Source organism: Myotis myotis, unplaced genomic scaffold, assembly GCF_014108235.1.
Source record: "Myotis myotis isolate mMyoMyo1 unplaced genomic scaffold, mMyoMyo1.p scaffold_m19_p_8, whole genome shotgun sequence".
Taxonomy (NCBI): domain Eukaryota; kingdom Metazoa; phylum Chordata; class Mammalia; order Chiroptera; family Vespertilionidae; genus Myotis; species Myotis myotis.
This window is the reverse complement of record NW_023416390.1, coordinates 6,720,984-6,746,156: the sequence shown is the minus strand read 5'-3', so window position 1 is coordinate 6,746,156 and position 25,173 is coordinate 6,720,984. Positions and strand designations below refer to the sequence as shown.

Here is a 25,173-nt window from a genome sequence, read left to right as displayed (position 1 = left end):
ACATTAGTGTCTGGGGGCAGGAGGTCTGAGCTCTGTATAAAGAGGGAGGAAAGCGGCCAAGCTGCTGAGCCAAACTTGCATCCAGGAATAAAGCAACATCAAAGGACTGAACACAGTGTCTGCTGCTTCCACTACATATATCCCCGTGCGTAGCAATCGGGGAACTCGAAATACCGTCGACCTATGAACCAGGAGGTCAGGGTTCGGTTCCTGGTCAGGGCACATGCCCAGGTTGTGGGCTCGATCCCCAGTCGGGGGGGGGGGGGTGGGCGTGCAGGAGGCAGCCGATCCATGATTCTCTCTCATCATTGATGTTTCTTATCTCTCTCTCTCTCTCTTTCCCCTCTTCTCTGAAATCAATAAAAGTATGTTTTTAAAAATAAAGGGGGATGGGAGAGTTCTTCCCTGTGACGCCCTGGGCCATGGCCGTAGTCTTCTGCAGGGTTCTCCAGCTCCTTCTCAGCCCCTCAGTGGTCGGCGCACACCGCGACGGCGTCAATGTTTGCATAAACTCCTGCTCAAGAGCCCGGTTCCTGTGTGCCCAGAGGGTTAGGTTAGATTCCTCCTGCTGGCCCAGTGCTCTCCCCACTCGGTATTTACTCTTCATTGGCTTTTCTCCAACAGGGAAGGTTTATTCGTCTCATTCTCCCAAATCCACTCTAACACCTGCCTTCATCTTGCTGATAACTCATCCCCTCAGAGCTCCCTACTTAGATTGTCGCTGTTTGCTTCCTAACTTTTGGTAAGGTTGTTTTATTGTGAAAGGATGTGTGCATCTTCCTCAAACTGGATAATTGGTCCTTAAATAACTATAGCCCATGCCTCTGTGTTACTCTCATTTTGGAAAAGGTTAGATAACAAATTAATTTTTTTTCATTTTCCGACCAAATATAGTTATCCTGTATAATAAAGGCTAATATGCAAAAATCAACCGAACGGCAGAACAACCGGTCACTATGACATGCACTGACCACCAGGGGCCAGACACTCAACACAGGAGCTGCCCCCTGGTGGTCAGTGCACCTGCTCAGCCAGAAGATGGGCTCATGGCTGGCAAGTGAAGCAGCAGTGGCAGGAGCCTCTCCCGTCTCTGCAGCAGCACTAAGGACCCCTCAGGGGATGTCCAGCTGCCAGCGAACATCCCCCAAAGGGTCCCGGACTGTGTGAGGGCGCAGGCTGTGCTGAGGGACACCCCCTCCAGTGAACAAATATCATGCACCGTGCCTCTAGTTTTTTCATAATGTTTAAAGAGTTACAGATAGCTACAGATAGGGAGGATGTTACTGATACTTGGGATTTTATTAGTTTCTCTGTTATTAATAACAATTGGAAGTAACTGGAAATGTTACAGGCATTTGCTCTGCAGTGTAGTTCATAGGAGGCATTTCCAGACATGTGGCCCTGCATTAAAAATGCTGTGAGGACGCAGTGTATTCTGTACAGCTCTTAAGGGACACAGATTTAGACACTATAATCATCATGATCCCCCTGTGATGGAGGGACCTTCTCCCAAGCAGCGAGCGATCTATATTCAGGAAGCATCCATGGTGCACTCTCGCAGATCGCACAGGGACCCACATGATAGAGCGAACAAGTTTTGCCCATTAAATTTAGTGACTTGAACAAATTTTTATTATCCTTTTGTAAAAACGCAAGCTCTGCCTCAGCCAAAACCCAGTTGTGACTTATGAGGTGTTTCGGCATGTTCAGAGAAGCCGACGGTTTCATATGGCGGGATTATTGCCGCATCAGCTATCAGCTACTACCAGCGCGCGCCCGGCCTGCTCTCATGACACATGGCACTCAGAACACTCAAGTATGGACAGATGTTTCGGAATATCATTTCCCCCTCTTGGCTATTGGTTGAGTCCCAGCGCCCACTCCTGATTCGAATGCAAGATGTTTTCTTTGATACTTGGAGTCTTTAACGACCCAATCAACTCAGTAAAAGATGCGCAGCGTGCCAGGAATTTGGCACGTGTGGCTGGGGCGTCTTCTTGGACCTCTCGCCTCTGACGGTGGTTACGGATGCTCCGAGACAGCCTCTGTCACTCCGCTCTCCGTCCGGAGCCGGCGGATTAGTAAAGAGCACGCAGCTCTGGCAAAGGCATTGTGAAGTGCCCGCACAAGGTTTTAGCAAAAAATCAAACTTGTGGCTTCATTAGGGGATTTGGGAGGAGGGACCCAGGGCCTGTTTGCAGGTTGGCGTGGATTCTCTATACAGGGGCCCTCTCCCCATAGAACCCACAATGGACTGTACTCCTCAACTTTGGATGCGCCTGGCCGGCATGGCTCAGTGGTTGAGCGTCTGCCAGGAGGTCACAGTTCGATTACTGGGGAGGGCACATGCTTGGGTTACAGGCTTGATCTCCAGTGTGGGGTGTGCAGGAGGCAGCTGATCAATGGCTCTCCCTCATCATTGATGTTTCTAGCTCTCTCTCCCTCTCCCTTCCTCTCTGGAAACACACACATACACACACACACACCTGTCGGATGCACTTTAAAAAGTGAAATTGAGGGAATGATTGGATTGGGTTTTGCAATGATGAGAATGATGCCTGGGGCCTCAGGGATCAAGAGGGATGTGTTTTTTCCTTTGGGTCTGTACAGAGCAAGTGTGTTTACTTATACTAGGAACCCTATCGGGAGCTCGAGGTCTTTTATGTCTGAATACAGTGCATCCTCCAGCCACCTTGCTTTTCTTAAGGACACAACCTGAGCATTTACCAGTACTCCCATCTCCCAGGTGACAGATTACCGTCTTGCTCCCCCTAGTGGAATTGTGACTCTACTGCAAAATTTGAGAAGACTGTCAGTACGTGCTTGATTCAGCATCTTATTTGTGGGAATCTGGTATCGTTTCAGTTTGTTCTCAAAGACTGAGGTTAAAATCGAGAAGCGTTGCATTGTATGGGCTGATGGGAGATGTGCATAGAGACACTGATATTTTATGGATGCATTTTCAGTTTCTAGTGGTAGCAAGAGCTAGCCACGTCCTTTATAGTGGCGCCAACTTCCAGGGACACCTCTGCCCAGCACTTCTCCGTCGGAGAGGGGTCAGATGTCACCAGTCAGTGCAGACAGTGACCTCCAGGAGCTGGCTGCCGCTGCCGGCACTCCCGGCAGAGAGGGTTGTGCGGCTAGTGGGTGAGGTTGAAACAGGACAAGGCCCCTCTGAGTGCTGCGCCCAACTGAGCCATTGGTGAGGCAGGCACAGGAGGTGTTCCTGTGCCTCTGGGTCTACCCAAGGGGCTGTGCCACTATCCATAGCACCTGGCTGTCATTGTCAGTCCAAGGCAGTTCTCCTAATAGAAGCTGAAATTCCCACAGACCTCTCTTAAGAGTTTACATTTCTTTTTTTAAAATTGAATTTATTGGGGTGGTAGTGGTTAATAAGGCTACACAGCTTTCAGGCATATAGTTCTGCAGTACATCACCTGTCTGTTACATTTCTTTAGGGAACGACAACCTGAGGTTTCATGGCATCAGAATCTCCCTTTGTCCCCTGCCACTATTTGCTTTTCATAACCTTGACCCTTGTTATGAATTGGTGTCCGTCAGCTTTGGACCGGCTGCACCCAACGCCCTCCTGTTTTGTGGAAGCTGGTGTCACATGTTGAAACGTCAAAAAGAAAAGCCCGTCTGTGCCCAGCTTAGGATCCTACTCTTTTTCAGGGAAGACTTTGCCTCTAAGCCTTATTCAGGTCAAGGCGAAAGCTCCAAGGATACAGTGGTTTCCAATCAGTGATCAGTACAGTCTAAGTCCTTTAAACTCACGCGCAAGGACGCTGTAATTAGAATAGTTCTCCTTCCTTAAAATTATGTAATTGATACAGTATTTAGATCTATCTTTCCCCAAATATTTATCCCCAGAGTAATGTGTTATATTTAGGGAAAAAGAAGACAGTAGGATCGGATTAAAATCCCAGCCAGTGAGAATACCAGTGTGTTTGCTGGGCATGTTGTATGTGGGGATGTGGAGAGAGAAAGAAAGAAACACCCCTATGTCTCTTTAAAAATATATATATATTTTTATTGATTTCAGAGAGGAAGGGAGAGAGAGATAGAAACATCAGTGATGAGAGAGAATCATGGATCGGCTGCCTCCTGCACACACCCTACTGGGGATCAAGCCCGCAACCTGGGCCTGTGCCCTGACCGGGAACCAAACCGTGACCTCTTGGTTCATAGGTTGATGCTCAACCACTGAGCCATGCAGGCTGGGCCCATTATGTCTTAAAAAAAAAATACTAACTTGCTCAAGAGTCACAGTAATTTAGTTCAAGAATTGCATCCAGGCAAACACGCAGCTTCCGCTCAAGCAGAGCCCAGGCCGGTGAAGCTCTGGTTTGGAGCCCGGTGACGCCTGGATTCAGGGCTGTGAGGACGAGGATGTGGCAGTGGCCACGCGGCCGGCTGGGGCGAGAGGTGCCATCTGGCAGGACGATGGAGAACAGGCACTTTCCTATCCCGCGGGCAGGGTGAGGGGTTTGTATGGGAATCGACATCTACCTTTGTGTACACACACACGCGTGTAGATGCCCGTGCAAACGCAGGCGTGTCCGTGTGGGTGTATCTGTGCATGTGTGCATGTGCCTGCAGTGTGGGAGAGTTCCAGCAGTAGCTCGGCTTCCCCTTCCCAGCGGATGCCGGGAGTTCTATGCACTGACAGCCCCTCCACAGCAGCGGTGAGCGGAGCCCGGCCGGGTGTGGACAGGTGTGCACCCCACCCTCTGCTGGGATTCTGGGCATTGGGGGTGCGCTGCAAGGCAGGCCCGGGGCGGTGCCGAGGGCGTGGGGAAGCTGCCCGCACCCGCCCTGTCGGGTGGCTCTCCTGGAACCTTCCAGCGTGGCCGGAGCCCTGGTCTTTCCTGAGCATCGCGAGGACTGAGCGCCACAGAGCCGTGCGCGTTCCCCCCGCTGGTGAGGGGTGAGCGGCTTTCTTACCGACTGCCTCCTCAGGTGAAGCCCGAGGTGCCTCACGCCGGATGGGCTTGTCCCTCAGCACCTGAACTTCTCAGCTGTTGACTCCACGCCGAGATCCTTGGGGCTCTGCCTCTGCTTGTCGTCTGTGGTTACTGGGCGTGGAGATTCGTTTTCTCTTGGGGCTCACAGAGGCGGGGAAGTGCACGTGAGCATTTGGCCAGGAGCACAGCAGGCAGAGGGTTATGAAACAGAAAAACGAGATTCAGTATTTCTGTTGAGCTCAGTGGGTGTGGCTCAGAGGTCACGGTTCGATTCCCGGTCAGGCACATGCCTGAGCTGTGCGCTTGATCCCTAGTAGGAGGTGTGCAGGAGGCAGCCGGTCAATGATTCTCTCTCATCATTGATGTTTCTATCTCTCTCTCCCTCTCCCTTCCTCTCTGAAATCAATAAAAAATAAAATAAAATAAAACATGCTGTTTGTGTAGGGTTGTATGGCTATAGAGGGTTTTCCCATATGTTACCTCATTTCTTCCTGGTAACAGTCCTGTGAGGGGCTGGGCTGCAGAGAGCGTGCGCACCCCCGTTGCGCTGGGGAATGAGCTGCAGGCGTGGAGCTGGCTTTGCCCAGGATTCTCACTCCGTGGCCAAACCCAGCGCCAGCCCAGAGCCTACCCCTGGTCCTCCTGCTCCCCACACTCTGGTGGCCAGGCTGCTGGCAGCATGTCTGACGCATCAGCTCTGTGTGTCTCCACCCCTCTGCGCGTGCAGGCCCCCAGTGCTCGCCTGGCCTCCCTTTCTTCCCTGTTTGCAAGCTCATGCTCATGAAGGCGCTTCCTGAAGCTTTTCTGGGCCCTTCTCCTCACCTACCTGCGCCCAGCAGAGCTGGTTTCGCTTCCAGCTGTGTCTCCATCACACTTGATAGACCCACTATGCGTGGGGTCTTGCTTGATGTAGGCGAGGCCAATAGGAAGTGCTGAGTATCGCCCCCTCTTCCTGCTCCTCAACCGCCTTCACACCACGCCCTTTGGGGAGGCAGTGGGTGTGATCGAGTCTAAAATACTCAGGCTTGTTGGTCACGCGATGGGAGGTGTTTGGGAATGATGCCCAAGGTTTCCCAACGTTGACATGGAAGCGCGCAGGAGGCCAGCATGGCCACTAGCGTCCTGTGGGGATGGATTGTTTGAGGATGGGGTACCGGGGACATCGTCTAATGAGAGGTGGGGGCGGGGAGGTTACAGGGGTCCGTTTGCACAAAATCACAGATTTGGTCCTTTCCGTGATGGGGAAGTTAAGGGCCTGTCAAGGACCATTTCAACTGTGGGTGATTTTCATGTCACACCAGTAGCCCCAGGTCAGATGTGACTGTGTCATGGCCTCCACATCGTGTTATAGTTATTTCTTTATGCAATTGTCTCCCCACTAGACTTCCAGGGAGGGAGGCCTGGGCCCGATCCGTCTTTGTCTGCCAGCTGATCGTGTTGGATTCACTTTGGGGAACACATTTTCTAGCCTCCCGCCTCTGCATGCAATCGAATGTATTTAGTCATAGTTGTGATTCAGACTCTCCTGCCTTTGCAGCCGCCACTGGTCCAGGCCATCTTCAGCGGCGACCCGGAGGAGATCCGCATGCTCATCCACAAGACGGAAGACGTGAATGCTCTGGTAGGCGATGCTGTGCTCCTGCCCGGGCCCCTCACCTTCCCCGTACCGTGGCCTCCTTGGTAGCTGGCGAAAGCTCAGGACTGCTTCTCAGAAATCTGTTTTTAAATCCGTAAAATGAAATGTCTAGGGTTAGAAAGGAAATCAATGACACTGAAGTACAGTTATCAAAATATAAAAAATCGGATTTGTGATAGAGTAGATGTGCTTCTCTAGCAATGCATTTAAGTAGCAAGATGCAGCAGAAGGTCCAGTAGTGACCATAATTCAAAAACAGATCGCACTCTGACCGTACTGTGCGTTGTGTGAAAGTGCTCTGATGTGGGGTGAGCGAACCTGGGATTTCTGCTGGGGGCCCATCACCGTTACTGCTGATGCCGAGGTTTGCCGCCTACGTTCATCATGGAAGTTCGTGAAGCTCTGGCTGGTGTTGCTCAGTGATTAAAGTGTTGGCCCTTGCACCAAAGGGTCTCGGGTTCGATTCCCGGTCAAAGGCACATACCTGGGTTGCAGGTTTGATCCCAGACCCTGGTTGTGGCTTGTACAAGAGGCAGCCAATCCATGTCTTTCTCTCTCTCTCCTCCCCCCCACCCCCTTCCCTTCTACCGTCTCTAAAAATCAATGGAAAAATATCCTCGGGTGAATCCAAAGATGTAATATTTTTATATCTGGAACCCATGCCCTACAGCAGGGGCTGACCAGCTGTGGTCTGTCACCGGTGTTTGTACAGACTACCGACAAACAATAGCTTTTATTTTTGAAATGGCTGAAAAAATGAAAAGAGTAATGTTTAGTGACGTGAAAGTTATATGAAGCCCAGAGTCTATAAATAACGTCTTGTGGGACACAGCCATGCCCGCAGCGAAGAGCTGAGTAATTGTGATGGGGACTGTGTGGTCCCAGTAGCCCAACTCTGTACAGTCTGGCCCTTTAGAGGGAGTGGTTGCTGACCTCTGCCCTGCAGTGTGCATGGGCCCGGGATCACGGATGAACTAGGCATGCTGTGTGTGCCTGACATCATGTGTCATGTACGCATGCACCTGTGGGCATTTGTATTTTTCTGTGAAAGGGTCAAGACATTGCACCAAATTAGTAAAAGGGTCTCTGGCTCCTAAAAGATGAAAAACATTGTATTGGGAAGATCTCAAAGCCAATGAACCTGTGATGAAGAAAGAGTTAGTCAATCATTTACCCTTCGAATCGTTGCTGAGACCTGGGAGGAACAAGCAATGACATGCAGTACATGCTGCTAATTCTCTTAAGGTAACCTGGTTACCTAAGTGCCCGGTCCATCGGGGAGGGAACTCTCTCTGAAGTCTCTGGTGCTGAGTAGAAGCAACAGAAAAAGGGGAGCCCATCTGCCCCGCGAGGGGAGCTCTGCCCAGGGCGTGAACTATCTGAGGGTGTATCCCTGCCCGATCGATTGATCGATCGATCGGCTGAATGCTTCATTCAGAAGGTGGGCCATGGGTGCGGCCTTGCTCTGGCCGTGCAGGTCGCTGTGGCTTTTTGAAAGCGCTTCTGGCAGCTTCTCCCCTGACAATAACGGGCAGTGCTTTGAGGCATTTCTGCAAAGTCAGCACAGACGAGGCCGGAGCCAGAGCGCCCGGGAAGGCAGTCGGGCATCTGCCCAAGACCTGCGGGGCGGGACTCGTGTTTCTGAGGGTCAAGGCAAGCCGAGTCCTGACATCACTGGAATCTGCCCGCGTGCTTTGTGGCTGCGGCCCAAGCCCGGGCGAGCCAGAGGCAAGGTTCCTATCTTCCTCGTGGTCGTGAGCCGATGGGTCGGGAGAAGGATCGTCCTGGCCTCTGAATGGCCTCTGTCTCCTTACGAGAGTGACGGTCGCTAGTTGGTAAAGGTTAGGAGAGCTTCATTTTAGCTGTAACTTAATTCTACTGGATTAGTCAGAAGGGTTAGCTGCTGTAACACACAGACTCTCAAATAGGAGAGAAGGTGGTTTCTCTTATGAACACGTTAGAGAGGTGGCTCTTTTCCAGATGGGGCTCCAGGTGTCAACCTGTGGCTTCCAATGTCACCCCAGGGATTCGGCTCCAGCCCAGCCAGAGGGAAAGAGCATGGAAGCAAAGCCTGGGAGGGCTTTATGGATCAGCTCGGAAGTGGTACAGTCACTTCCACTCCCCTCCCCTCCACCAGAGCTCAGGCACAGCCGCACCTAACTGCACGGGGGGTTGGGGGGGGGGGAGTGATGAGCGTAGCCATGTCCCCAGTTGGAGCAAATGGACTCTGGTGAATAGTTAGCAATCTTGGCCACGCCAATCTTGGGCCTTACGGAATTCTAGGAAATTCGAGCGATCACCACTTTTCTGCACAGTGTGTTCTTTTTTTGTTTATTTTCAACATATGTTTTTATTGATTTCAAGAGAGAGAAAAGGAGAAGGGGAGAGAGATCGGGTATCAAAGCAGCAACCCAGGTATGTGCCCCGACTGGGAATAGAACCCGCAGCCTTTTTTTGGTGTATGGGACGATGCTCTAACCAACTGAGCCACCTGGCCAGGACGACTGGAAAGATTTTAGAAGGCTTCAACAGACGAGCCAAATTGAGCTCAAGAGAGAACATCTGAATTAAAAACGAATGCAGAGATTCTGCAAACCAAAACTTTAATGCAGTCATGGCATGTTGGGGTTTGTGCTTTGACAACAAGACATCAACAGACAGTTTTCTGTGCTACATGGGGACGCCTGTCATGGGCGAGTGGTGACGATGGAGGTGGTGTCCGTGCCATTGAGGAGTGCTTGGAGGACCGCGTGATGTTTTAAACTTGGAAGGGACAGGAGAGTGTTCCCAGGTAGTTCAAACACTGTCAAGTCCAAGTGGAACTAAACTTAATCATTATGTCACGTGATTGTAAGCTACAGAAAGTAAGATTTCAGCTCAAAATGTGAAAAATAACTTAGTAGACAGCTGTCTGAAGAAGTAATGAGTTGCCTTGACAAGTAATGAGCTCCCTGGGAGACCACTAGACGGGGTTCACACGGTGCTGATAACAGTACATGTGGCCCTACTGTCCTAACTCGTGCCCTTAGCCAGCATCACTGATGAGTCATGACTTTTTCTTTGACTCGTAAAGACCAAGGTTTCTCCTAGCCCATCACAAGCCAGAGGGGAAGAGCATGGAGTTGGCCTGTAAATGGAAATGTTTTTTCCATGCCTGGCCTAGGCGATGTTTAAAGTCTGTTACACTGTGAGAGACTACAATTCCAAGATTTGTAGCAAATCTTGTGTGATAGCAAACCCGTGATGTTATTTGTTTTTTAAAGTATCACTAACAAATATGAATGCACACACACACACATGCATACCACCATTATCATACCAAGTAAAATGAACAATAATCCCTTAATGTTAGCTAATACCCAGTGTATATTCAACTTTATTTTGTTCGAATAGCCTCAAAAATGTCTTTTTACACTTGGGTTGTCCCCAAGTTACCCCCATCTGTTTTGTCAAGCTGTTAATGTGTATTATATGACCACAGGATTTGGCATTTCGCTCACTCTCCCCAATTCCAGGATGGGAAGGGATGCTATGTGAATACAATAGAATAAATCTTGAGGTGAAAGCTAAGCTTATGTTGGCAAAGAACTTATAGAGGAAAAAAAAACACATTAAAGCTGCATTTTGGATGCCAGGCATTGATTAGGTGATAGTGGCCTCTGAGGTTCCAAGTGAGAAAAAAGAAGCCATAGCAACATTGTATGAGGAGGGCACTCTAAAAAACACAAGACAGGTGATCCCCAGTGAGCTCACAACCTGTTCCTGTGTGTCTGTGTCTCAGAATGGTCAGACCGGAAGTCTAGTCAGGATCCATCTCCACACAGAGTTATCCATGTTTTTTTCTTGCGATGAGAACTTGCAAATATGTAATACAGTATTATTAACTATAGTTGCCATGCTGTATATTACATCCTCATGACTTATTTATAACTAGAAATGTGCACTATTTCTTTTAAAAATAGAATCTTTTATTTTTTCCATCACCATGTATCGCCTCTGTGCCCTCTTCCACCCCCCCCATCACCACACGCTGTCCATGCCCCTGAGTTCTGTCTTTTTTTTTTCTTTTTTGCTTAATCCCTCCTACCGAGTAAAAATGGAATATATTTTTTTGATCCACCCAGAAGGGTGCAGTATGACTTTACCAAAAGAACTTGAAGTGATACATTTAATATCTTCTCTGAATTTTTCGCAGCTTCATTCTGCCACGTCAACTCCCTGAACCTTAGAAATACAAACCCCATAGCACAGCCTTGGAGCCTCCAGCTGTTTTGTGTATTCCCCTCACCTGTGTGTATTTTACTTTTTTTTTTTTCTCCTTTTTCTTTTTCAATAAAGTATTTGGTAGGGGAATAAAGACCAGGGTGTTTTGTGAGCTTAGGGACCTGGCGCCTCTACATTAGACGTACGTGCAGAGGCCACTCACCAAAGAAAAAACATAAATGTTTCAAAACATATGAGACAAGGTGCTCAGTCTCAACCTCATCTGAAATGGAAGGTTCATATTAGACAGCCACACAGTATCATTCTTTACCTGTCAGGTCTGCAAAGATGAGAATGAAACCTCCAGGAGGGTGTAGATGAAGGGGCACTCTGGTCCCTTTCTGGGGCAAGTGTAATTTGGACTCCCCTCTGGAGGGCGGCTTGGCAGACTCTATCAATATTCAGCTGTGCCCACCCTTTAACACAGCAACGTGACTCCGGAAATTTCCCTAAGGGAAACATCAGACATCTGTATCTATATCTACATGTATATCTACATGTATATCTACATGTATATCTACATGTATATATACATGTATATCTAAATCTATAGCTATATCTACTAGTATATCTATATATCTATGTCTACATGTATATCTACATGTATATCTATATCTATATCTACTAGTATATCTATATCTATATCTACATCTATATCTATTTATATCTATATATTTGTATCTATATCTATATCTATATCTATACCTATGCCTAGTATTTGTTGGGATGTGGTTCCTGATAACATGTGTGTTCCCTCCAGCTCCCAGAGGTCTTGTCTTTCGAGGTCAGTGCGTCACATTGACTTACACCGCGTGTCCTCACTGGTTTGTGTAGATGCCTTTCCCCGTAGTTAATACACACGTGCTGGATCGGCTCCTCCTCTTCTGCCTCCTCCCTTCCAAAGCAGAACATCGTGTCGGACAAGACATGTATTGGATTTGGGAAGCCAGGATAGGTAGATAAATACAGGTGGATAAATAACCAAGCGAGCAGGCATAGCCGGACGGCGAGGCAGCATTGCCCGTTGCCGGCTGTTTCTCAGGGCCCCCAGGCTGCAGGACCCCCAAGGAAAGACCATCTGCAGCCACAGGCTCGAGAGATTCCATCGGGAGAAATCCCGAGCCATCTGATGTCTTTCCTCCTGATCTGTCAGGAATGGATGGTAGTGGACTTCAAAAAAAACCCCTCTGGTTTTATCATGAAAAATTTTAAACAGAATAACTGCGAGCCTGCCGCGGAGATGGAACACGTGTTAACACTTTGCCATATTTACTTTAAAAAAAACCACAAAAGAAAATGTTATAGATGTAGAGCTTTGCCCAGTATAAACACATGGCCCTTGTGTCACTCATGTCTTTGCATGAATACCACCTCATCAGGGACGCCTTCCCTGATGTTCCCGTGTGAAACAGACCCACAGTGACCTCTGACCTTCTCCTGCTGGCACCTCTCAGCACCCAGCGTGCAGTGTGTGTGTGTGTCTCTGTCTGCCTCCCTCCACCAGCGTGTCAGCTGGTGAGACAGGACGTGGCTTGTTCACACCGGATCACCCCCGTCCCCAGTGGCGCCGGACAAACTGGGGACAAGGGACAAAGCTGAAGCCATAGGCTTTCTGTCCCGTCACCTCCCCCGGAGGGAACCCCCCAGAGGGAACCACTGTGCGATGTGTTAAACACCCCTCACCCTTGTCTTTAAATACTCTCATTTTATTTTTTAAAAATATATTTTTATTGATTTCAGAGAGGGAGTGAGAGGGAGAGAAAGATAGAAACAGCAATGATGGGCTGCCTTCTGCACTGGGGATCGAGCCCACAACTTGGGCATATGCCCTGACTGGGAATCAAACTGTGACCTCCTGGTTCATAGGTCAACACTCGACCGCTGAGCCATGCTGGCCAGGCTAAACACTCTAATTTTATTTATACCCTAAAATTTATATGTGTGCATGTGAACTTATATACCAGAATAATAGATGGTGTTGCGTGTCTTTAAAAACATCACATAAGCCCTAACCAGTTTGGCTCAGTGGATAGAGCGTCGGCCTGCGGACTGAAGGGTCCCGGGTTCGATTCCGGTCAAGGGCATGTACCTTGGTTGGGGGCACGTCCCCAGTAGGGGGTGTGCAGGAGGCAGCTGATCAATGTTTCTCTCTCGTCGATGTTTCTAACTCTCTATCCCTCTCCCTTCCTCTCTGTAAAAAATCAATAAAATATATTTAAAAAAACAAAACATCACATAAGTAAACTGTTTGTGTCCTCGCTAACTTGCTTTTACTCACTCAGCATTATGGGTTTGAGACTTACCTGTGTGGATACATGAACATTGACTTCACATAGTTCATATTCCTACAGTATTCCTCTAGGCCCTGTCACAGTGGGTCTGCTTTCCGTCAGAGGCTTATAATAACGGCTGCAACACCTTCCTTTTCATGGGCTCTCTGAGTCTGACCTATGGCAACAATGGTACCAATCCTAGAAATGGGTTAGGAAAGTGGTGAAGATGGTAAATTTTATGTTAGCTGTGCTTTCCAGAACTAAAAAATTAAAAAGCTTATCCAATTGTAGACTTTGAAAAAAGTAAGTTAGATTGGGAACAAAATCAGAACGTTGAGTAAGGATTGCATTGTCTGTAAAAATAAACTCATGGTAAATGATAGTTTTAGAGAGTGAATTTCACTCAACACCATTGAATACATTTATTTATAAAATTCTTGTTTTCTCAAGGAATTGCGATTTTGTTCTTGGTACCTTAGAAAATAGAATTCCCTCAAAGAAGACATAGAGGTGGCCAACAGGTACAGGAAGAGGGGCCTAACATCCCAGATCACCAGGGAAACGCATCCAAACCACTGTTCGCGATCACCACACTCCTGGTGGGACGACTCTCATCAAAAAGACAGGAGGGAACAAGTGTGGGTGCGGATGTGCAGAAAAGGGAACCCTTTGCACTGTTTATGGGAATGTAAATCGGTGCAGTCACTATGGAAAACAGTATGGAACTTCCTCAAAAAATAAAATAGGACTACCCCATGATTCAGAAATTCCCCTTGTGAGTATTTATCTGAAGAAAGCAAAGACACTAACTCCGAAAGATGGCGGCACCCAGGCTCATGATAGCATGTCACAGCAGCCGAGTGTGACAGCCAGGGGTCCCGGGGGTATGACAGGTGAAGGGGATGTGCTCCGTGCATACAGTGGGATGTTCTCCAGCCTTAAAGAAGGAGACCCTGCTGCTTGTGACAACATGGATGGACCTAGAGTATATCATGCTAAGGAACGTAAGTCAGAGAAAGACAGTTCCACACGCTATCACATATGTGGAATCCAAATTAAAAGGTAAATACGTGAGGTGTTAGCTCAGTGGGGGAATCTTTTCACAGTGTATACATATATCAAGTCATGTTGTATACTTTAAGTGTCTTACCATTTTGTTTGTCAATTATACCTTAATAAAACTGGGGGGAGGGGGGGGATAAAATTCCCTCAGAGATAAATCATATTCCAGGATACAGGTCATTCATATCATAAAACCTTTAATGCCATTTCTCTTAAAGAGGAAAACTGGACAACAAATATGTTGCGTTGCCCTAAAGTAATATTCAGAATTCTTGGCTTTTGGCAAGATTTTAAATGTCAGAGAAGTCTGATTTTATTATGACAATTTGACTTCAGGCAGGTACAGAATGGGGACACATGCAAATACCTTCATTCTGAGCTTCCTATTAAAAGAATACTTGTTAGAGGACAAAAATTTATTTGTACAGCATTTTGTAGATATAATTTAAAAAGCTAAGGAAGGTTTTACCACCCATAATATTTTTTTTAAATATGTTTTTATTGATTTTAGAGAGAGGGGAAGTGAGAGGGATAGAGATAGAAACATCGATGAGAGAGACACATCGATTGGCTGCCTCCTGCACGCCCCACACTGAGGATTGAGCCCGCAACCGAGGCATATGCCCTGACCAGGAATCGAACTGGACCTCTTGATTCATGGGTCAGCGCTCAACCATTGAGCCATACCGGCTGGGCTTACCACCCATAATTTTGAAGAATGACTCAATAGTCCTTGGCTAAATGTGAAACTGTTCTGGAAAAATCCCATGATTGACCCTGTTTTGCATTTTGCTCATGTAAATCCATCGGGGCTGTACAATGAACATCTTGTTTCCAGTGACACAGTCAGACTTTAGTTAGCTGTTCAGCAATTTCAAAACAGGTTGTGTTGCACATGTCCTAACTTTAATTGGTGTATTTCCTCAAGCCCTATTAAACTTGAATATTGAAAGACCATATTTAAAACACATGTGGCAGTTAAATGAACTATCGAACCACTGCTGTTTCACTTCTTCTATTCAATCAACAGACACATATTGAGCTTCTACCGAGTTCCTGGCACTGGGCCACGGGCTGGGGCGATACGCTGAATAGGACAGGGTCCCTGACTTCCTGAATCATTGATCAGGTGGCTGAGACAGATATCTAATCACATCATCAAAGGAAATGGTCAGTGCTACAACAGAAATGTCAGCCCTTGCACACTCCTGGAGTGGTCAGGACCCTTAAAGCAACAGTGTCAGGAAGTGCATGGGTGGGTGTGGGGTGGGGATGGTGGGAGGGTTTAAGCCAAACCACTGTCCTTATCCCCTCCTTCTCCAAGCTTCTACTACCACCTCTGTTGTTACTAATGGTAGAGTTAATAATTGGGCAATTGATGTTTTCTTAATCTTATATAAAGCATGACCAAAAATATCTTTAGAAACTTTTAATTTTATTGAAACTTTTAATTTGATAAACTTTTATCTTTTTAGAACAGTTTTAGGTTCCCAGCAAAACTGAAAGGAAGAGACTTCCCATATACTCCCTACAGCCCACAGGCATAGCCTCACCATTGTCCACATACCCCCTCAAAGTGGTACATTTGTTACAGTCCACGAACCTACCCTGACTCATCATTTTTAAAAAATACATTTTTATTGATTTCAGAGAGGAAGGGGGAGGGAGAGATAGAAACATCAATGACGAGAGAGAACCATTGACTGCTGCCTCTTGAACGTACCACACTGGGATCGAGCCCGCAACCCGGGCATGTGCCCTTGACTGGAACTGAACCCGGGACCCTGCAGTCCACAGGCCGACGTTCTATCCACTGAGCCAAACCTGCGAGGGCCTGACCCATCATTTGGATCCAGAATTCATAGTTTATATAAGGATTAACTCTCGGTGTTGTACATTCTTTGGGTTTTGACAAAAGTACAATGACATGTATCCATCATTATAGCATCAAACAGAATAGTCTCACTGCCCTGAAAACCCTCTGTGCTCGCCTGTTCGTCTCTCCCTCTCCCGTGTCATTGACTTTGACATGTAAGTAAGTAAGAACAGCTAGACCGCCACGCCAAAGCCGGCCCACTCCCACGCTGAGCCAGCGCTGACTGCGCTCTCTCCTTCGGTCCTGTGTGCGAGCTCCGGTGTTTAGCACAAACGCCCAAAGAGTACGTCAGGGTCTGGGGCATTAAATTCTTCAGTTTCAAAACCAATGAATGTGGCGGATGTGCTCACGACCAACTTGTAGATCACCGCCCTCCCTCTCCCATCACGCTTGACCACCTCATCGTCACAGAGGGGCTGGAGGCCCCGAACAGAACCGCTCTGTACCCCGAGGGTTGGGGGTGTCTATGCTGCAGATGGCAGATTACAGTACAAACAGACCTATTCGCTCTTATTAAAAAAAAAAATACTTTAGAGAGGAAGGGAGAGGGAGAGAGAGAAATATCAAAGATGAGAGAAAATCATTGATGGGCTGCCTCCTGCACGCCCCCTACTGGGGATCGAGCGAGCCCACAACCTGGGCATGTGCTCTGACCGAGAATCGAACTGTGACCTCCTGGTTCATGGGTCGACACGCTCAGCCACTGAGCCACACAAGCTGGGCTGCTTTTAGAGAAGCACATGTTTTCTGTGTTCACTTGAGCTTGTAAAATTTCATTAGGAAGCTGATCCTTAGCCCCGATCAAGTAAACGCTGGCTGGGTGGCCTGGGCATTTTAATGTCCCGTTTCCAAGCTGGCTCAGCCTTCTCCAGGTTGCTGGGTCAGCCAGGCCCAGAGGGTGTTCAGTCACCTGCGCAGTGTTGACTCCTCCCCTCGTTTGCCTGGGGGAGAAAACCAGGCTCTCCCAGCCCCAGGTAAGAAGCAGGGTCTGGGTGCTCCTTAGAGGACGGTTTTTTCGCACCCGAGGCAGGGATCTCATTGCTGCTTCCGAACAGGACAGGAGACTACACCCGCTTCTCTCCCCAGTTCCACCTGGACTTGCTGCCGTGTTCTCTCCTTCCAGGTCTGCCCTGATCAACACTTCCCGGTTTGACAAAGACCAGAGTTCCTTTTACGGACATTAAGACATTACGATGTGCCGACTATGAAGCTTTTATCTTCCAATCTAGGCAAGAGCAAAGGAGAGCAAGATGCACAAAGCTCACAGCAGCAACCGCCGGGGACTTAGACGCAGTGGAGTGGGATGGTGCTAGAAAGGTTTTCTCTGGGAAGGCCTACGCTAGGACATTTTCCAAAGTGTGTTTCTCAGAGTCCAGAGCAAATCTGGCAGGAGTTTAGGAGGAACAAAGAGGTTTTGTGGCTAACTAAAATTGGGAAGTAGTTCTGCCAATTTCCCTGCGTTTTAATGATCTACAATGCGTATCGCCATATTCATGGTTCTGAGAACTCCTGCCTTAAGAAAATGGGTTCAACGTCTTTGAACACAGTGTCTTCCAAAGCCATTTGGCTTTGAGTGCCGACCTTTTTTAAAATTTATGTTAACCTAATACCTAATACTGTCCCGCAACACCAGCAGAACGCGCTCACACGTTGGGACACTGTTGTAGAACGAGAGTCTCTAGAATAGTCGGTGGCGGTCGTTCTTGAATCTGCATGTGCATCCCCTCCTGGAGGTGGTCACAGGACAAGCTGCTGGGCCTCACCCCCCGTTTCTGTTTTGGGAGGTGGGGCCCGAGAACATGCGTTTCTTCCATGTCCCAGGCGCCGCTGCTGCTGGCCGGGGCCACACTTGGAGAGCTACTAGCCATGGTCAAACTGGAAGGAAATGGAAGTCCGGGGGGACGGGAGGGGAGGAGTGGTGTGACAGGTGTGTAACAGCGGTGGGCACAGGCCTGGGCTTTGCCTGCAGGAGCTCACAGTGTCATGAAAAGACGGCCAGTAGGCGGGTGAAGGGGATGGGTCAGTAGGCGCATGTGCGCGGAGAAGACGCTGTGAAGGACAGTGTGCTGTGATCCGGAACCAAAGGTGCCGGGAAGGAGCCCTCTGGGCTGTGGCCACAGTGACGCTGAGACTGGCCATGAGAAACGGGGGCCATAAGAAGATGAGGTTCATGTTTCAGTCCAGATAGACATGCGCAAAGGCCCTGAGGGGTTGGGGAGAGAGTGACAGCGGCAGGAATTGGAAGCAGGCTGGTGTGGCTGGAGGCCAGTGAGTCAGAGAGAAAGCGGAGGAAAAGGAGGCTGGAGGGGAGAGGAGGAGGGGCCGGGCCATCAGGGCTGAGTGAGGAGTTCAGGTTCAACCTAAATGTAAATGGTTCTGGTGAAGGGGGTGGCAGGAGGAGCCTGGAGTGGGTGGCAGCTGTGGTCCGGCTGCTGTGCCCTCAGGAGCTCTAGGGCAGTGGTCGGCAAACTCATTAGCCAACAGAGCCAAATATCAACAGTACCACGATTGAAATTTCTTTTGAGAGCCAGATTTTTTAAACTTAAACTATATAGGTAGGCACATTGTTATTAACTTAATTAGGGTACTCCTAAGGCTTAGGAAGAGCCACACTCAAGGGGCCAAAGAGACTCATGTGGCTCGCGAGCCGCAGTTTGCCGACCACGGCTCTAGGGGCTTCACTCACTGTAGCCCCGGGAGGCGGGAGACGTGATTGCTCCCAGGTACTTCATGGAGGGGCTCACACAGGATTCGATGCGGGATTCAACGTGAGGGGCAAGGAAGAGATAGGTGCCACGCATGACTCCTGGGCTCCTGGCTTGAGCAGTAGAGATCGGGGAGAGATGTGGGAAGAGGAGGCGGAGAGACAGTTCATTCCTGAGAGAGGGGACAGAAGTGAAGAGTGACTTTTCCGAGGACAGTGAAGTCACCATTGTCCCCAGGATCCTGCGTGTAGAGTCCCTGGCTGTTGCTGGTTCATAAGAGATGGTGTTGGGGTTTAGTAAATGCCTCTATTCGAGCGTTGCCCTGTAGATCGGATATTAGTGACTGCCTGCTTGCCCTGGATTGGAAAACAAATAAGGCCATTTACCACCAAACATAATGTTGTCTTTCTCTAATAACTCAGAGAGCATGTCGGGACCTCACAGGACGGTTCCTATTGCCGCGTAACACCCCATCCCACAGCTCGTGGGTTTTGTCAGTTAGGAATTCAGACGGGGCAGAGCAGGATAGCTTTTCTCTGTTCCATGATGTTGGGGCTCAGCTGGGGGGACTCGTCAGCTGGGGGATTGACAGATGGGGGCTGGAGTCGTCTGGAGATGTCTTCGCTCACGTGTCTGTGGTCAGTGCTGGCCATTGGCCTGAGCACCCGCACAGGACCCCCTTTCTTCCTCTCTAAAGTAAATGGGGAAAAAAATCATATATATATATATGGGCATATATATATATATATGCCCGTGGCCTGGGGTCCCCACAGAGGCCCTGCCTGGCAGCTGAACTCCTGACATGGCAGGTCAGGGCTCCAAAGATGAGTCATCATTGCAAAGATCTTGACTCCTAAATTACAGGGGGCAGGTAGCTAGACTCATGCTCTGCTCAAGGCGTGCTAGATAAGAGATGGCCGAGCTCAGCACGTGGCCGCGGGGTGATTTGACTTCAGGGAGGAAGGGCCTTGTAAAGGGAGAGGGCTGGCTGTTTTGCATTAAACCTGATGACAAGGATGTTCTCCTTTTGACCGTGAGCCAGTCCTGTGTAAACAAGTATTTTTCTAGTCTCTTCTGCTTGCCCAGCCCTGAGAAGTGAAGCAACTGGGCGTAGTTCACTGGATGATATAGGGATGTTCACAGACTAGAACAGATAAGACAGGTTTGAATTATTAAAAAAAAAACGTTACCTGGACACAGTTTCCCCAAGGCCTCTGTTCTTAGATCCGTTCCGGTGGCTTCACCATGAAGTCACAATGCACAGCACTTCCTTTCAGTGTGGAAAATATTCTTTTTGTTTTTGTCTATTAAACTTATCGGGGTGACATTGGTTAACAAGGTTATGTAGGTTTCAAGTGTACATTTCTATGACTCGTGATCTTCCTATTGCATTGTGTGCCCACCACCCAAAGGCAAGTCGTCTTCCGTCACCATGTATTGGACCCCCTTTACTCTAACTGCCCTCCCCACCCCCGTTTGCCTCGCATCCCTCTCCCAGGCCCATGGTAAAAATCATTATAAAGCCCTTCTGTGCACTTCGTAAAGTGAGTCAGATCATTTGCATGATCACTGTGCCGTTTGAAGTGTGTTTTGTAAAATAAGTTCAACTTTCGATGCTGCCGCGTGTAGATGCCCATAGCCACCGTGAAACATTTCTCCCCCAGGGTAACGGGTCCTGCTGCTGTCTGTACATGGCAGCGCCTTCTCATCGGTAACGCTTCACATCGTGTTTTATGGGGGGCGCTCATGGGAACACGCCAGCAAGTGGCTAATCTGCCCATTGCTGTTTAGACACAGCACTGCATTTTCTGAGCTCCTGTCATGTTCTTACCCTTGGCCTCCTGGTTCCCAGTCTCTGCCACCCACAGGAAATGAGAAGCATGGTGTGACCTCCTCACTGTGGCCCGTACTCACGCCACCTGCCGGTCACCCCAGTAATCACAGGGGTCCAGGCAGCAATTAGATGGATGAAAGGCCTGTCTGGCCGGCTCCTCTGTCAGGTGCACCTCCCACATGCTGAGCAGAGTGTGATTTCTTTCCCTGGCCCCGTGTGTCTCAGTCACAGGCCCAGTGAGAGAGCGTGTTTCTCTCGCCTTTGGACATGTTGTCCCTCCTCCTGTGTGGATGGTGCCATCTGATTGCCCTGGAATTTAGATGAGACTGGGTGGGGACACCTTAGCCTTTTCCATCTCCGTCTCCACCCATTTCTCTCCATATATATATTAGAAACAAGGTTTCATATATATATATATATATATATATATATATATATATATATATATATATATATATATATATTCACACACACTAGTATATATATGTATGTGTGTGTGTGTATATATGTGTGTGTGTGTGTGTGTGTATATATATATATATATATATATACATATATATATATATATGATTTTTTTCCCCATTTACTTTAGAGAGGAAGAAAGAGGGAGAGAGAGATAGAAACATCAGTGATGAGAGAGAATCATTGATCAGCTGCCTCCTGCACACACCACACTGGGATCAAGCCTGCAACCCAGGCATATGCCTTGACTGGAATCAAACCATGTCCTCCTGGTTCAAAGCTCAATGCTCAGCCACTGAGCCATGCAGGCCAGGCTCCTCTCCCTGTCTTTACCAACCATCAAGAATGAGCTGTGAGGGGAAGAGTGAAAACTCGGATTACATGATACTGGGCAATATTTGTTGAGTGCTAATCATATTCTAGGCTTTATTAGCATCATTTCATTTCGTCTCACAAATCCCCTGGAGGTAGGTGCTATCATTGTTCCCATTTTACAGACAAAGACGTGGAGGCTTCTAGGAGGGTCAGGACCTTGCCTGAGGTCAATATGGCTTTAGGTGGCAGGACTGGGATTTGGACCTGGTCCTCTGTCTCCAGGGCCCACTGGGTTGCGCTGCCAGGGTCAAGGCGCTAAAATCCAAGGCAGAATCAGCTACGTGCAAAGTCCAGGGACCACAGAGGAAGGGGCCACTTTGGAGAGTGGTTGCCGGGAGGGCCTGTGGGAGGTCGAGGGCTGGGCCTTCTAAAGTAAGACATCTTAGGGTGGAGAAAATGGAGCAGGCAGCTCTGATGAGCAGGCAGGCCTGGTGCCTGGTGCCCAGAAGAGCAGTGTCCTGTGGCTGGGAGGGGTCCCTTGGCAGGGAGCAGGGTTGACAGGTATGGGAGCTTAGAGGGGAGCTGCAGGAAAGGGAGCAGTGTGAGGTGCAAGGAACCTATCGCAGGAAGATCCCCAATCCCTCCTCCCCCAACCCCCCCTTAGAAAGTGGACTGCGATCTCCCAGTCAGGGGAGGGGATTCAACACCACAGATGCTCAGCATAGAGGCAGGGCCTGCCTTTCTTTCTTCCACTAAAAAGACTGCCCTGGGGTGGGGGTGGGGGTGCTCTCCTGAGACCTGCTCTTCAGCTGGGCGAGTGCCTGAGCTGCCTGGCCCCACCGTGTGGCCTGGAGAGCTGGCCTGGAGAGCAAGGGAAACGCGTCCTGGGCCAGGTTTCCTGGGAACTCCAGGAGCACAGCAGCTGCACTCCCCTCCTCCCTCTCCCACCCTCTCCCACCCTCTCCTCCTCATGCCCTTGACCGTGTGCTGCAGAGAGGGGTCCTGCTGCCCAGACACAGCGGGTGGCTTCTGAGGCCAGCCCTCCAGTGGCCTGAGGTGTGCAGAAAGTCCTCACTCAGCCAGATTGGAAATCAAGTCCTTTCTTACCCCCTGAATTAAAATTTCCCCAGGAACTCTTGGTCCTCGTCAAGTGACATGGCTGATTGGGATGTGGGTCCTTCAGTACTTTTTTAATCAGTTAACTGCCAGGATATTTTGAATTAATTAAAAAAGGTCCACCGCTTGGATCTATAGACACGTATGGAGTACAAATGGTTAAAAAAATATATGTTTTTATTGATTTTAGAGAGAGGAAGGGAGATGGAGAGAGAGAGAGAAGCATCAATGATGAGAGGCACTTGGGCATTCTTAACCTCTCAGACAACCAGTTCTCCTTCTCACCACAGAAACCTGCAGGCCACCCTCACACAGGCCGTTTTTCATTGGGTTGTAGGTTTTGATAGAATCGAAGATTAAATCAAGACATTACTCCTTTTGATTCCTCCAAGACACATATATTGAGCACCTACTGTGCGCCAGGCGTGGTGCTAGGTTGATAGCGAGATCAGTCGGATTATCTCTACTCTGAGCCCACAGCCTGGCTAGCGAGAGGCAGGGAGAGCAAGGGCAGATGGTCAGCAGTGACGGTGCCACGACCAGAGGCCCACCGCGGAGGACGAAGCATGCCAGGCCCAACGCGGAGTCTGGGAGAGGCTTCGGCTACCTGTGGGTTGAGGTAGCAGAAGGCATGGCCCTGCCCACAGGGTTGACTGCTTCTTGCAGGAGAGGAGGCAGGCAAAGCGCTGCTACTGGCCAGCTGTGAGGAGGCACTTCAGTCCTTGTCCTGGCGAATACCATTTCTTACCAGGAAAGTTTCTCCAGAAACTGTTCTGAGTCTTATTTTGTCAGATCACCAAGAGGAACCAAAAACAATCAGGATAAGCCACAAAGATGTCCATAGTTATAATCACAATACTAGGGTGACTGATATTTGTTGGATGTCTAGTTTGATCCTATTTTATTTTACAGAAAAGGAAAATGAGTGTCAGGGAGACTGAGTTATTTGCCCAAAGTCACACAGTGACAGAGGAGGGATTCAAAATCAGGCCATTCTGACTCCAGAGTCTGCGTTCTCTTGACCATTGGAGGATGCTTCTAATGCGTGCGTGCGTGCGTGCGTGCGTGTGTGTGTGTGTGTGTGTGTGTGTGTCCCTGCCCTGCAGGTTACTTGACAGGAAAGATCAGAGTAGGACCCAAGGCCTTCAGAGTGCTGTGAGGAGGGTGGACGCAGGTTCTTGCTTGGAGAGGAATTTGTACTGATAAGGAAGGCCTGGGCACTGCTGTGAGCGGATGCAGAGCATGTGGAGCCAGGAAGCCCAGAGGCACCCAGTGTTGGCGCGTGGCTCTGGGCAAGTCATTAGCTCTCGGAGTCAGCCTTGATTCCTTTCCCGTAAAACTGGGTTAACAGAGCCTCCGTGGTCCTTCTCCCTGGGTTTTCTTAAGACTGAATGATGCGCCCTCGCCGGTTTGGCTCAGTGGATAGAGTGTCAACCTGCAGACGAAAGGGTCCCAGGTTCAATTCCAGTCGAGGGCACATGCCTGGGTTGCGGGCTCGATCCCCGGTGGGGGCCTTGTAGGAGGCAGCCGATCAATGATTTTCTCTCATCATTCATGTTTCTGTTTCTCTCTCGCCCTCCCTTTCCCTCTGACATTACTGGTAATAATAATAACAGGCTGGATGATGCATTGTGTAGGGCAGTGCTTCGGCAGCGCCATGGAGCATTACACAAGGTACAGTTTTCCCACGTGCGGTCACAAGCAAAATGTTTTGTCCTTTGCAAGGAAACACATTCACGTATCAATTTTTAATTTTTATTCACATATCAATTATTTAAAACCTACTGCAAGATAATTAAGGCTTTGGACAGGAAGTAATGTCTAGTGCTTTACTATTTATATGTAATATTTAAAACTAGTTTTTATTAAAGATCTGTGGGTTTTTTTAAAAATAGGAAATTGGTTTCTTATATACAAAGGAATTTAGTTTTCTTATTTCTAAACTGCATTATATCTACAAGACTTGAAATACAGGCCAAGAAAGAAGAGTGTGAAGAACACCCATAAAATTACTCACCCAGAGGATAATCATTGTTAACATGTTGATGCATTGAGCTGATCTGATATCTTAGGTCCCGATGACTGCACTGGCGATTTTTATTGTCTGTATTGCATATGCACTCTGTTTCTAAGATATCTACCCAGAGGCTGAAAAAGAACTTGGTAAAGAGATACTAATCCTTTCAGCTAAGATGATGTTCGGTGGAGCACAGAAATTGTTGTTTTAAGCTTTTGCTTTTAATTCCCCTCAGCCCCCCCGCCCCCCGTCCCCAAAAAAGAGAGAGCGAGAAACAGACGCGGTAACTAAGAGGTATTGCTGTGCTCAGAATAGCTGTCTCCTTTCATGCCACACTTTCTTTGTCTGTTTGGCATTTTCTAACACTGTGTGTGTATGCTCTTGCTGACTGGTGTGATTAATCTAGTATCAGTCTACCCTAGTGCACAGCCCACTGGGGGCAAGTGGGCAGGATTCGTTGAAGCTCCGTGAAGGCCCGGACTTGTCTCTTGTTGCCGCAGTGTCTTTGGACCTAGCACAGTGTCTGGCACATAGTAGGTCCAGTAAATGTTCTGTCATTTGTATGAATGAGCAGTTCCACCACTGCCATTAACACCATGTGACTTTGAGCCAATTAGTTAAACTCTCTGGATGTCTCTAATACCCTT

The 25,173-nt window shown here is 48.6% G+C and overlaps 1 protein-coding gene across 6 annotated transcripts in view; it reads left to right on the top strand.

Moving 5' to 3' along the window:
• Positions 1–25,173, top strand: part of ANKRD44 (ankyrin repeat domain 44) — a 232,764-nt gene that overhangs the window by 91,708 nt on the left and 115,883 nt on the right. For 4 of the 6 annotated variants that reach the window (XR_004969308.1, XM_036319342.1, XM_036319339.1 and 1 more), the window contains exon 1: positions 6,445–6,588. Coding sequence is in view for 5 of the 6 variants with exons in the window: in XM_036319342.1 (XP_036175235.1) it covers positions 6,460–6,588 (129 nt within the window). In the remaining variant the exon portion in view is untranslated. Of the gene's footprint in view, positions 1–6,444; positions 6,589–25,173 lie in introns of those variants that run through there. The other 2 variants (XM_036319340.1, XM_036319341.1) reach the window with 1 other exon arrangement.